General features: G+C 39.0%; 1 protein-coding gene across 1 annotated transcript; it reads right to left on the reverse strand.

The window, feature by feature from the left end:
- Positions 1–1,076: 1,076 nt before the first annotated feature.
- On the reverse strand, positions 1,077–5,121 carry emc3 (ER membrane protein complex subunit 3). Its single transcript, XM_037679551.1, has 9 exons — positions 4,897–5,121; positions 4,115–4,277; positions 3,961–4,018; positions 3,465–3,558; positions 1,964–2,068; positions 1,797–1,878; positions 1,638–1,717; positions 1,461–1,543; positions 1,077–1,380 (listed from the first exon to the last, which is right to left on the reverse strand). The coding sequence occupies exons 2-9, from the start codon at positions 4,267–4,269 to the stop codon at positions 1,252–1,254; spliced, it is 786 nt and encodes a 261-aa protein (XP_037535479.1). The 5' UTR covers positions 4,270–4,277; positions 4,897–5,121; the 3' UTR covers positions 1,077–1,251.
- Between the last annotated feature and the right edge of the window lie 9,056 nt (positions 5,122–14,177).

The following is a 14,177-nucleotide window of genomic DNA, read 5'->3' on the forward strand; positions in this document are numbered from 1 at the left end:
ATCGACGTGACGTTAAATAACTAAAAAAATGCTTCTCCAAGACACTACTGCCATCTATTAACGTGACAAAATGTCTCACTCTGTTTTTTCTGTGCTGTTAAAAATTTAAATGGTACAAGATTAGCAAGGATTAAACCAAAGCGATGGAAGCAACAGAATAGGCAGCTCAAATTTGCCTTTTTTAAGTGGTAGTTTTGGATGAATAATCCATGAAAAAGTAGCTAGAGTCAAATTGCAGGTAATGATGGGAAGATTACAACTAAAATAAAGTTGTTCAAACTGACATTTTAATCTAATAAAACGAGTGAGGGATGAAGTATACATTTAAAATAATTTAAAGCTACATTTGGTCGTTTGTTTCCTTCATGAGGTCATTTTTGTTAATGTAAGCTTACATCAGTGAAGCCAAGAACATGCTTCTGTAGTTTTCTGCAAAGATTCTGATGGAAACTTGTTGGTGATAAATGTACATAATTAGAATATTAAAACATATCGCTCACTGTCCCACACTGATGGAAGTCGTTGAAACAGAGGAAAACCATCTCAGCTACAACGCAAAATAAACCCATTTGCACTTTAAAAATGTATAAAATGTGTCAGCTTTGTTGGGTAAAACTGGATTTTTAATGAAAACTGACTTTAGATTGTACAAAACATGATAGTTAAGCTAAAAATAAACCGTTGTCTACATGAGTGAAAAACAAATTTTCAGTCACCAACTACTACTGGTCCCAGGCCTGCTTCAAATTTTCAGGAGCAGACACGTAATAACGGATCTATAATCAAATGAATAAATAACATTAGTGTAACTTTATACACCATTTACACCTGTAAATGTTTTTGTGTCTCATATGAATATGGAAAAACTCAAGTCTAGCTGTGTATGAAAAAAACAACCCAGCAGGTTGTTCTCATTCTAAAAGCTTATGATTGCACACAGTTGCAAAACAATAATTCATCTCAATCAGCAAAAAGAAATTTCAGTTCCCCATACTATGTTGTCTCAAAATCTAAATAGGAATGCAAAGGTGTTTAGTACACATGATACAGCAGAGGAGCCAGTGTTTCTCAGTCAATGTAAAATGTTTTATGGACAGTAGGAGAAAGTTAAATACACGTGAGAAGACGATGACCAGAAACTTTGCATAAGAGTCTTGTTCCATCTTTTAGGGTTTGAAGCAAAAAAAAAAAAAAACATCTCTTGCAATAGACAATATTTTAAATGGAAGTCTTCTAGAAGTGACTGCGAGATCAGAAGATGCCGCTGGGCAGCTCTTTGCTGAACATGCCATCAAAGTCCAGCTCTCTGCTCATCAGATCGTCCTCAACGCTCTCCAGCGCCCACTGGTGGTCAGTCAGTTCCAGTGCTTCCCACTCAGCCTAAAGCAAGGAAAAAGATCACACGAGAAGCTTTAAAATCCCATCTTCTCTTTAACTTGTGCAGTTACTACAGCACATACTTTAAATGCTTTGTTTGTATCTGCAGGCATGGCCATGGCAGCTCCACTCATCTGCTCTTGCATGATCCTCGACTGATCGGCGCCTGGAGGGGTTGAAGTGCCGACGTTCAGCGTGACGGGATGAGAAATAACGAGCTCATTCACAACTCCAAATTACCTGTAGTTAACAAAACTTACCATTATCTTGGCCTAAAATTAACGAGTACATGCTTCGAAGTCCAAACACGTTGAGGAAATACCACGATGCTGAGCTCACCCTTGATAAATGCACACAGAAAAAAAAAAAGACAGTCAAAAGAATGTCACACTGGTACACTTCTTGTTTTATTAGCTTACCAGGAAGCATCCAATGAGAGCAGCTCGATTCCTTGTTGAAGCATAGGCTTAAAGCGCAGCGTGAGGGGGAACGGGACCTTAGCTTAAAAGGAACAGACGTACAACACGACATCGGGTCAGACAAGTTTAGAGCAGTTTAGTTAAACGTCTGTGAGTGAAGAATATACTTGTTACAAATCCCGAGAAGGTCCAGTTGATCCAGCCGCCGATGAGGATCATGGGAAGCACGTTGGTGACATTACCCTTCATCATGTCTGTCAGCATGCTGGGATCTGTGAAAACACACAGTGAGCTACGTATAAGAGCAGCAGCTTTTCTACTCTAATACAATTTAAAATGTTTCACTGAGGGGATTTTTTTTTTTAATATGGACACACAGCAACCTATAAACATGATTTATTGTTTGGTATTGGTTTATATGATAGGGGAGGAAACGTGGCAACAACAACAAAAAAAAAGGTGAATCTTACTTTTACCCTTGCCACCACTACTTAGCCTTATCCCTAAGTGTTGTGTGTTTTTAAGGGTTTGTTGTATCACAATTTTTTCTGTGACAAGTAAAAAAGGTAAAGTTGTAAGTCACTCTGCAAAGCAAAGAGTTTTCAATGACGCACTTCCAAAGGACAGTTACAAAAAAAATTAAAAAATCCAAAAAGGAAATATTGTTTCTGGTAAAAAAAAAAAAAAAAGTTACAAACTCCACCCAAACGATTGGTTGTGTTTATTTTCATTTAAAAGCATCAATGTTGATGTCTGTATCAAGATAGATGTTATGTGGAATATTGGATATTCTGATGGGGAAAAAAAATTTACTAAGGTAAATGGACTGTACTTATATAGAACCTTTCTATCTTATCAAGACACGCACAGCTCTTTGCAACATAATCTGTGTCCTCATTTACCCATTCATGCAGCACTCTACTAGATCTATACAAAGAATAATCAGTGCTTTATCACACTGATTAATAAGACACACATCGGAGGCAATGAGGGGTTCAGTGTCTTGCCCAGGGACAATTCAGCATGTGACTGTTGGTGGAATCGAACCCCCAACTCTTGCATTGGAGGACGACTGCGCTGACCACTCAGCTACAGCCGCCCCCACTATGTTGTGACTTTAAATTGAAACAACTGAAATGTAGCGGAGATAAAACTTTTAAAATGTGACTTGTCCACAGTTATTGATCACGCGGATGAATTTTGAGAGTTCTCTTACCTTATCTGGTAGTTTTGTTTAAACTTGCATGTTTGTTTAAAATGAGATCATTTATTTTTTACAGGAAGAAATCATAAACAACTATAACAAGAGTACTGCATACAGCACATAATATGCCTGTCGACAAACTATTACACAACAATCTATAGCAATGGCCTGGACAAGCAAAGACCTTGTATGACCTTGAACTGTGACTTTGACCTTAGAGCTGGAGTGATGAAAAACTTTTGCTGATTCAAAATAATAAATATATGCTACTTTGTTCTGTTTCTGGGATATTAGAACAGAATTAATTTAAACTGGTAATAGTATATGTCCAAACTGCTTTATTTTTTCAAAACGAGTATCAATCAACCTTTATTTATACATATCTACAGAGTATGTTTATTGGTTCACTGTATGTCACGAACGACTGCAACATCTCATGTTGTGCTTCACATACAAAGGTGTACCTGTCATGGGAGAAGGTGGAACCACCTTTCTTTTGGTCTTCTTAAAAAATCCATCCTCCTGGTTATTGAAGTAGAACTTCCTCATCAAAAAGGACTAAAACACAGAAAAAAATTGAAGAACAGTTTGTCACATATTGCAGTCATAACAAAAAATCAAATACGTGTAGAAAAGTTTTTTTTTTTAACTATCCATTGGAGAACTTTGAAAAAATTATACAAGAATAATAGTTATGGCTGTGAAAAATTATGAAATTCAAAAAGTGACAAATTAAATTTTTAAACATTTCTAAAATTTCTATTTAAAGCGTTGTTTGAGTAAATAGCTTTAAAAAAAAACCAAGTTTTCTCAGGTCACCATGACTTTAAATTGTTTTGCAAAAAACATTTTGGCTGAAAGGACAGAAAGGTTTGACTGAACAAGGCCAAAAGTTGAACGGTTTTGTGATTTAAGTGTGAGAAATGTTTTATAAATAAGCATCAGATGGATATCGCCTACCTGTTTGGGAATGTATTTTCCATTTTCTCTCAGAATTCTGCTTCGAATAAGAACCTGGCTGGAATCAGACAGGCAGAAACACATGCAGCATTATTGCGTACCAACTGCAATGACATTGTTTAGTTAACATTTACTTAAAAGTGTACATATTTACCTGTCAGAAACCTGCTCTAACGTCAACTTTTTGTCACTCTGAAGAAGAATAGACACGTAATGTCGAATCACCCCAACCAGAAAGGTGATGAAGACGATGGGTAACACCACCCACAGCCTGATGTTGGAGTCTAGCAGGAGCTCCGGCTCAGCCATCCTGCCTGCTGGAAGTCAAAGACGTCAGAATATTATTTGTGTTAAATAGGAGCATTGTGTGTCATTTTTGTATTTAATATTGTATCACATTAGAATATCACTACTTTAATTGCAAAGAATAAAATTCTTCAAATGTAGTTTTTTATATGACACTTTTAGATTTTCTTAATTGGTTTTAAGGTTCACTGCAGCAAAATAAACACATATAAAGGGGTAACACATCAATGCAATACTGAATTTGGCTTATTTCAAATATGACTTTAATTGCTGAATGTCCGGCCCATGAGCTGTTAGGTTTCAGTAACTGTGGCCCCCTGAGCAATAGTCCTGGTGTAAGGTCTAGTTTTTGTATCAGGCTAGGAAGAGAACAAGAAGCTGAAAGTCAAGAAAAGACAGGATGTAACCAGCGATGTGCTCCATCAATCATGTACCCTCATTCACTTTTATAGGAAGCCAACGTGACTGTGGTTAATAACAGACACAAATTCAAATACTATTGTAACAAAACACAATCAATACGTCACATTATATTGTGTGGAATTTAAAATAAAATATACCCATTTATGTATAAACACCCGCACATTAATGAAGCTAATAGAGCTATGCTAATGTTAGCCAGCAGGCTACCTTATCTTCCTGGTGTCCGGGTCAGTGGGTGGAAACAACCGAGTCGTCTCTTCGAGGCGACCGCCGCTTGCAGTATCTTCCTCAGCTGCGAAAGACGCAACAAACTCACAGAAACAGCTTAATGATAAGATTATGTAATCGCTACAAATATTCGGTCACTGCCATTTCCCTGGGCTAGCTGAAAAGATGAGAGCAAATTTCTGCTTCTGCATTTTGTCGTTGTCCGCACCTGACCCGATGGCGCTGCAGCGCCCCCTGACGGCCACACCGGAGACTGCAGAAAATGATGCTGACAGGCGCCGTGGATTAAGTGTAAATGAACGAATGAATGAATAAATGTGAAGACCTTCTGTTCTGAGAAACCTTTCAGAAAGTTGTGCTATTTTAATAATACGCAACACCAAAGAGCACAACTATTTTAAATTTTTCATAAAAGTGCACATATTCGTCAATTTAGAGCTAAATATTAATTTGTAGTTCATAAAATATAATTCTGGCTCAAGTTTTGGTGATGACCCACCTATGGATGCTAAGAACTTTAGTATCGCAGATTTGGTTTGATTAGGGGATACTTTGTAAAATAAATAATTAAATATTTGCTATCAGTTGTTTGAAACCAGCCCATGACATAAAAGTTATCTTTACCCTCAGACATACTGTCTGAATATATTTGTATATTTATGTGTGTGTGTGTGTGTGTGTGTGTGTGTGTGGGGGGGGGGGGGGGGCATCTCAGAAGCAAATGACCGCTAAACAAAGGGCCACAAATGGGTTGGTACATGTCCCTTAGACATTCATAATTAGTTATTTTTTATTATTATTTGTCTTTAAACTCTATTTATTAATTTGTTAAACTGCAACTTGCAAATGGAAACCTTAAACAAAGTTGTAAGACTACGGTAACTTTTAAAGGTGGGACCTTCCAGGGAAGAAGACAGGATTGAGACAGTAACCTTCACAGCAAAAAAAATATTTTCTTTCAAAGTGATGGCATCTTTTTCTGTTTTAATTGTAACATTGCAATTGCATTTATTTATTTATTCAAACATAGAAAACATTATTTTTTCCACTGTCCTGCCTACTTTTGGTTTTGGAAGTTTGGAGATGAAGTCTTGAGATTTCACCAAAGGTTTGCCTTTTTTTTTCTCTCTCTCTCTCTTTTTCAGATGTTTTTTGAAATAAATCCAAGTATTATGGTTTCATTTTACAAACTAATATGCTTACAACCAAAACGTGACCCAGAAGAGGGCAACACCAAACAACCAGCAGACGTGGAGGGGAAAGAAGAGCCAGGAAGAAGCTGGTCTACCTGCTGTGCCGTCATCATCGCCAGCTTCCCAGTGAAGAGGCCGTTCTGCGTCACGAGCAGCTCTCTGACCTCCACAAGGTGACGATACGAAGCAGCAGGCCATACATGTGCAGACAACTAAAAATATCCTCCTCACTGCCATCTGCTCCACTTCCAATGCCTCATTACACCTTGATTATACACGTTCATATGAATTCAAACAAATTTTTTTTTGCATTTTTATGATTGAGCTATTAAAAGATAAGTAAAATTTGGACGTTCTGAGAAGATGCAAGCCCTCAGAACTGAGATGCTGAAAGAGACATGATTGCACTCCAGGACTCTGTAATTGAACCGTTTTGTGATTCTGACTTTAGTCTATACATGGTTTTTTTTTTATTTCTCCTGTAATTTCCATTTAACAGAAACTTTAGACAACCAACAGAAAATGGTCTAATGAGTGAAAACACTGCACAAAAGGTTTCAAGCAATGAAATGGCTGTGGTGCCACCAACATTGCATCAGAACTCCCTCATGCTCCAGAATGAGCACTTTCACAGTTTGTCAAATAAAACATATTTTCTTATCAGCTATAACGACAGATAAAATCCACCTTTCTGTGTTAGTGTGTGCTAACTGACGAAGCAATTAACTGCGCTGCCCGACGGACATCCGCTCTGCCTCCTGTAATAACCATCCTCCCTGCTCCCCACAGGCTTCATTAAGGCTCAGGATCGGGTATTAAAGGAAGCTCATGTGAACTCTCCCCATCTGACACCTGCAGGACGAGGACGCCGTTCAGAAGGCCGTGTCTGTGCACGCTTCACTGGCGCAGAGTGAACTGAAGCGAGGAAACCTGTAAAATAGAAATGTTACTTGTACCAATCTGCGACTCTAAAACAAACTCTGAGCGGTGACTCACACCTCCATCGTTTTTAGATCGTTGTGGAGCTGAATACCTAAATTAAAAAAATTCTCCTCGTGTTGTTTCTTTCTCCCTCTCTGTAATTAATCAGCTCTTCACGATAGTTGCATTTGATCCCAGTTCAAACACCGATGTGTGACTCAGCATCAGCTGTGGCAGGATAATCAGACTTATTTGTTCTTTTATATCTCTGACTTCATACAGAGCTCTTCACTTCTTCTCTTTTCCTTCCTGCTTTCCTTCTTGTTTTGTTCGTTATTTGATTGAAATGATGGTGGGCTGAGTATCTCGTCATCACTGAGCGTGTGAGTCTCATGTTTAATTTACACAAACCTCATTTGCTCCATTGCTCCTTCGGGGATCTTCTAATTCTTCTGTGGGGGTTTAAGAAGGTTTTATGCACCGTTTCTGATCAGGGAGAACTACGATACAACAAGCTCCTCGTGTTAATATTTTTATTTTAAGCTTGTCCTGATCACCTTTTTTTTAAAACACTGTGTTAACTATCTGTGTGAATAAAGTTTTGTTAAAAATCAAAATCTTGTTCTTCTTTTTCTCCTCCTCTCTTCAGGGGTGAGTCATCCTCCTCCATCTCACTCTGTCCTCTGCATCCTCTGTCCTCACTCCCTCCATGTCCTCTCTAACTGCATCCATATGTCTTCTCTTTGTCTTTTTCTGGGCAGCTGCATTTCTAACATCCTTATACCAGTATACCCACTGTCCCTCCTCTGGACATGTCCAAACCATCTCAGTCTGGCCTCTCTGACTTTATCTCCCAGTTGTTCAACATGTGCTGTACCTCTGATGATCTCATTCCTAATCTTATCCATCTCTGTCACTCCTAAGAAGAATCTCAACGTCTTCATTTCTGCCACTTCCAGTTCTTTCTCCAGTCTTTTTGTCAATGCCACTGTCTCCAGACCATACAACATAGCTGGTCTCACCACTGTCTTGTAAACTTTTCCTTCGATCTTTGCTGACTCCCTTTTGTCCTGAAACTTTTCTCCGTCCACTCCATCCTGCCTGGACTCTCTTTTTCACCTCTTTACCTCAGTCCCCATTTTCCTGGACAGCGGACCCCAAGTACTTGAAGTCCTGCACCTTTGTGACCTCTGCTCCTTGTAGCCTCACTGTTCCACCTGCCTCCCTCTCATTCACACACATGAACTCTGTCTTACTACGGCTGACTTTCATTCCTCTTCTTTCAATTGCAAACCTCCGCCTCTCCAAGCTCTCTTCCACCTGTTCCCTGTTCTCACCACAAATCACAATGTCATCTGTAAAACATCATAGTCCACGGGGATTCCTGCCTGATTTCATCTGTTAGTCGGTCCATCACCAAAGCAAACAAGAAGGGGCTCAGAGCCGATCCTTGATGCACTCCCACCTCCACCTTGAAGCTATCTGTCACTCCTACAAAACATCTCACCACTGTCCTACTGTCCTCATACATGTCCTGTACTTCTCTGCCACTCCAGATTTCCTCATGCAACACCACACCTCCTTATGTTGGGCTGATTGGTAACTCTAAATTGTCCCTAGGTGTGAGTGAGAGATTGAATGTTTGTCTTGTTTGCCTCTATGTGTCCCTGAGATGGACTGGAGACCTGTCCAGGGTGTCCCCTGCCTCTTGCACAGTGACTGCTGGATATGGACCCCAGTGACCCTCGTGACCTGAACAGGAAAAAGCAGATTAAAAAAAAGGATGGATAGATTTCAATATATTTTAGTTTCAGACGTTCTCCTCTTCATTGGTAGGAGTTTTAAAGGGTCAACCATCCATCTGGGCTTTTCTCAGGAGTTTTCTCATTTGCTGAAGTTGTGTTACATCTGTTTACATCAGCAGCTGCCCCCACCCCATCTGTCACAGGAATTAGGCAGTTATCCTGAACAAACCTCGGGACTCAGAACGGGGATTTAAAAACCTGGCTTTGAGTCATCATTTAACGATTTTTATGTCCGTAAAAAAAACATTCAATCAATTTCCTCCATGTGGTATTTGGTCAAATTTGCAGCGCAGGGAGGAAAGAATGACGAAGCAGTGTTTGGCTGTAACAGAATGACTACGCTGATCTTCCTGCTGATAAATCCTGCAGCACAGGATGAGCCGTGCACGCCGCCTCACAGGGGCTCTTGTGAACGTCTACTCAGTTTTCAGCTCAGATTACTAGAAGCTGTGTCAGCTGACCGAGCTGTTTGGCCTAACACTGTCTGTTCACACCTTCAGATTCAAAAACTGTGAAAGGAAGAAGCTGACGCAGGTTACGTCCAAAATATAGAAATAATTTAAACATGATTACATTTCAGCTTTCACATGTAGTTCTAAACCGCTTAATGTCCTTTTCAGGAGGTACATCTGCAGTTTTAGTTTGAACAGATGCTACGTTCTTGTTTTTAGTGTTTATTAGCCACGGTGCAGGTCAGATGAGCCCAAACGTGACATTTGCCTTACAGCCAAACATTGTTTTTTTCTTCTTTTTCATTTCACCCCAGGCATTGCAGAAACAAAACACTGTCTCCACATTCCTTAATAAAGTTTATAAATAAATAAAGTTTTCAAAATGAAAAAAAAAAGCCTCTTGAAAGATGAGTCTTTGCCTAAAGCAGATATGTTCAAGTACCTTGGAGTTTTGTTCATATGGGATGAGATCAACACGTTGTCTGCGGTGTTAAAGGAAGATTTAGCCATCTCATGTGCATTTATGTACATTAATTTCACCAACACTGTTATGGACATACAGCTAAAAATACTGCAGAGTCGACTAACATCCAAATGAAGTGACATTATGTTGACAAAAAAGAAAAAGGTATGCAGGCTCAATTATCCAGGTAGATAACAAAATAAGGTTATTTTATTATGTTGACAACTTGGTTAAATTATGCTAGAACTACAATGTTCTAAAAAATAAATTATTTAAACAAAATCAAAAGCAACCTTATTTCCTCGGGCGGCTGAGGTGAGCTGCTGGGAAGCTCAGTCCTCACCTCCTTCTACAGGTGTGCAGTGGAGAGCATCCTGTGCTCCAGCGTCAACATGTGGCATGGAGGCTGCACAGCTGCAGAAAGAAACGCTTTGCAGAGAGTGGTGAAGGCTGCACAGAAGTCTGTTGGAGTCAGCCTCCCCACCATCACAGACATCTACACCTCCAGATGCAGGAAGAGAGCCACCTGCATCATGAAGGACCCCACTCACCCAGCACACACACTTTTTGCCCCGCTCCTCTCAGGCAGGAGGTTGAGGAGCATTAAGTGTAGAACCACTAGACTGAAGAACAGCTGAAGCTGTTAGACTCATAAATTCCTAATCAGGATTATCACTGTAAGAAAAAAGAAAAATCACTGTAATGCTACTTTAACTGGTGATATGTGACTTTATATGTGCTGCTGATTATCCATGCTGCTGATCTCTTGCCTTTAAGCTGCTGTAATACCCATCTGCTCACTACAGACTCATGTTCGTGCTGTTGTTTAGTATACCATTTAATATACTGTATTATTTTACATTATTAGTATTTAGTAACTTAGATCATTGTATATTGTTTCCTTTTATTCTTAATATTTTTGCTATTTTTGGATGCAACTGGGACCTTGAGTACACAATTTTGTTCCACCTCATGTACCGCATGTGATGTGAATGAAAATAAAGAACCTGGAACCTTCTTGAAAGTGGTAAAAGCTGCAGAACTTCCAATTTAAAAGTGGCACAAGCGGATTATTATAAACCCATCAGAATATAAAGAAGCACGATAGAAGAGCAGAGCATTGAGTTCCACGTTCTCTGGTTTCCTTGTTGCGTATGCACTCGTTGATCTAAAGGACGTACAGTACAATGTCTTGTTTGTCTACATCCACAATGTTTGTGTCCACCCCCCCCCCTCAGCGATCAAAAAGGAAATACGTCTAAAACCATCCTCAGAACAAACACATCTCAGAGGAATGCACACTGTTCATACACTTGTCTCATGCAGGCACCGTGCAGGTTGGTTGAGGCCAGCTGTCCAAACAGACTCAATATCTCAGGAACTCAACATCTGCACATTTGTTATTATTACATTTCAGTGCTCATAAAAGAAGGCCTTTCTGCTTTCTTATTTCTTAGTTTACCCTTTGAATGTTCTGAATATGTCTTTATAATGGCCGATGGGACAAACTTTGGAGGGCATCTGTCTGGATTTTTGTCTGATGGTTAGTTTAGGATCAGCTTGAAGGAAAGGGGGTCGAGTCTATTTACCAGTTTGTCTTGTGTGAATTTGTTACAACTTGATGCAGCTTCGTGCTCCTGACTTTCCAGCCAGATAAGTGTCACATCATCATTTTTAATACAAATGAGCAATTATTAGAAAATAAAGGTAAAGTTCAACATTTACAATAGAAACAGACGGTCAGGCATCTCAAGGGGATTAGTTATCGTTTCCTGCTTCATTTGAGGCAGAGAAATGAAAGTTTTTATTTTTACAAATTAAATTTTAAACAAATATTTAGGTGTCTTTTTTTTAATATTATATTATATATTAATTGTCATTTATGTCTTCACTGCTCTGTTGGTCTTTGTTTTTAAAATTTTGTATTTTGTGTTACATTTTGGTAAAGATATAGTTGAAATCTTTTAAAGTGGGGATCAGTAGAATCTCTATTAAAACAAAGTGTCTTACCTGTTCTAGATAGCTCTTTGAATGACCTCAGTTTGGACAACTAAGAGTTTAATTTTGACCAAATTGATGTGTTAACGGTTAGTTTAAGTGACGCCAAAACCAAAGTGAGCTGCTACTGTTTTAAAACCAAGCTTAAAGTTCTGCAGTTCTGTGAATACTATTTTATAAACATTACATCATCATCAGTTTCACATTACACGATTATTCTGGCAGAAATGTTATAAGATTTTGTCTGGAAATGCTCCAGACTGCACTAGAAGTGCTACAGCCAGCTGCTGATGCTGTTACTTTTTTGCATTTGCAAAGAACCATCAGATTCCATAAAATAATCATTTATGAATAATCTAAAACCGTCGGATTTAAACTTGACAGTTTCTGACTCACAAGGTAAAACAGGAAGAGACTTGTTGCCCCAAAATTTCTGGTCTAAGAAAACAAACTTTGCAGTTAACCCAATTGGACATAATGTCACAATACAAAAAGCTTTAACAAAGTAGGGTCCTGATCCCACTTTTGGAACCACTAAAGATTTACAAAATGTTGCATCATCAAAAAGTTTGTCATTTTATTCATACACATTAATATTATTAGTGTTATTATTCTGAATTAATTACTTTGAACGGAAATGATTACATAATATCCACATAAATCAGTAACTCTGTATTTTTTTTAAGAGAAACAGTGAATTCTGGGATGGGAAACGTTTTTCTTTATTACATTAAACAAGTGGGAGGGGCGGTGCAGAGGTTAAAGAAGGTGGGACTGTGATCGGAAGGTTGCCAGTTCAACTCCCCGGACCACCAAGATCAAAATGTGGGTGGGAAAGGTGAAGCACCCACAACTGCCTCCACCTTCATTTGCCCCACTTTGGGCCCTTGAGCAAAGCCCTGAACCCCCACCATTTGCTCCTCCAGCGCCCTAGATGGCAGCTCTCTGCCCCACACAGAGGGCTGTGGTAGCTCGGTGGTCTGTGGTTGCATCTGGCGTAAAAACAATTGCCAAGTCTCTAATTTGCTGCCTTTTTAAAATAAATGAACTAAAAATAGATTTACCATAAAGAAATATATGAACATATTTTGTAAAACATAAAACAAAGGGAACAAAGGAAGCTTTTTTTTTGGTGGTGGGGATGTCGGGGGGGGGGGGGGGCACCCTTTTACACACTGACCCTCTTCTCAGTTCGAGACTCGATGTCTCAGAACCTCCCTGGAACAGCCAGACCGCTCCTTCAGGGAATTCCTCCCGCAGAGGGGAATAATGTTCGGGACATTTTTCTGTGCTGCAATGCTGTGTGTGTGTGCGTGCACGTGTGTATGACAGTGCACACTCTTTGATGACAGCGAGAGGAGGCAGGTGGTTGAGGGATGTGTTTGTGTGTGTAGCGGAGGGGACACGTTGTGAACTTGCTCTGTGAAAACTTTGTGGAAGGATTGAAGTTGGGCAGAATAACAAACAGCCGTCCTCTTGTGTGACAGATGTCTCCTCGTGATAAATGCTACTGTACCTCTTTGATTGTTCTCAAACTGGATCGTTTCTTTTTTTACGACACAGCCTGCTTGTTAATTGATTCATGTCAACAGGCCTTATCATTGAGATTATAGAACCACTGCTCTAAAAGGATGTTTTAATTGTTTTATTTATTTAAATCACACTTATATTCTGTAGTCCAACCTTTCAACAGATGCTGCATTTTCTCAAGATTACAATTTTTTCTTTTCTTTTTGTCTACTTGACATAATAAATAAAGAATGAATGAACGAGTAAATAAATTAATAAGCCCAACCATCCTCAATAATTGCAATTAATTCTTTTGTTATTATTTCTTAACAACAGAAGGTTGAAAAATTATGGTTTTATGGCCGGTCGGTGATTTATATTTTTTCTACAAATTTAAACATAAAGCTTGTCATAGGATTCAAGGTTCTTTATTTGTCATGTGGTACATGTGGTGGAATGAAATTATGTACACACGGTCCCAGTTACATCCAACAATAAAATGTAAAAGAAAAACAGTAATAATATATAAGATATGAACTAAGAAAAACATCAACTAAACATACACTAAGCACTAAACATTACGCCGAACAGCAGCACGAACATGATCAGGGTTATTCAACTAAACTGCTCAGGGGCCAGACATCCAGCAGTCATTATCATTAAAAGGCTGTTTTATGATTTAAAATTAAGTTTTATTTAAAAATGAGCCCACTGATGGGACGAACTGAGCTCACCTGTGGGCCTGATTTGGCCCCCGGGCCTCCAGTTGATTAGTCCTACCACAGGTTGTACCTTTGATAATAGTTGCATACATATAAAAAATTATCTGGAAAGTGTCATAGCTCTGCTCTCTGTCAGCTCCTCTGTCATGCTGCACACTCAGTAATCACTCAACTCATGTCACCTGTCACCGCTCATT

The sequence above is a fragment of the Nematolebias whitei genome, chromosome 7, assembly GCF_014905685.2.
Source record: "Nematolebias whitei isolate Nwh7 chromosome 7, NemWhi1, whole genome shotgun sequence".
NCBI classification, from domain to species: Eukaryota; Metazoa; Chordata; class Actinopteri; order Cyprinodontiformes; family Rivulidae; genus Nematolebias; species Nematolebias whitei.

Coding starts and splice junctions, on each gene's coding strand:
- emc3 (XM_037679551.1), bottom strand. CDS start 4,269: ATGGCTGAGCCGGAGCTCCTGCTAGACTCCAACATCAGGCTGTGGGTG. Junction 3,559..3,960: donor GAAAATACATTCCCAAACAG/GTAGGCGATATC, acceptor TCTGTGTTTTAG/TCCTTTTTGATGAGGAAGTT. Junction 1,381..1,460: donor ATACAAACAAAGCATTTAAA/GTATGTGCTGTA, acceptor TCCTTGCTTTAG/GCTGAGTGGGAAGCACTGGA.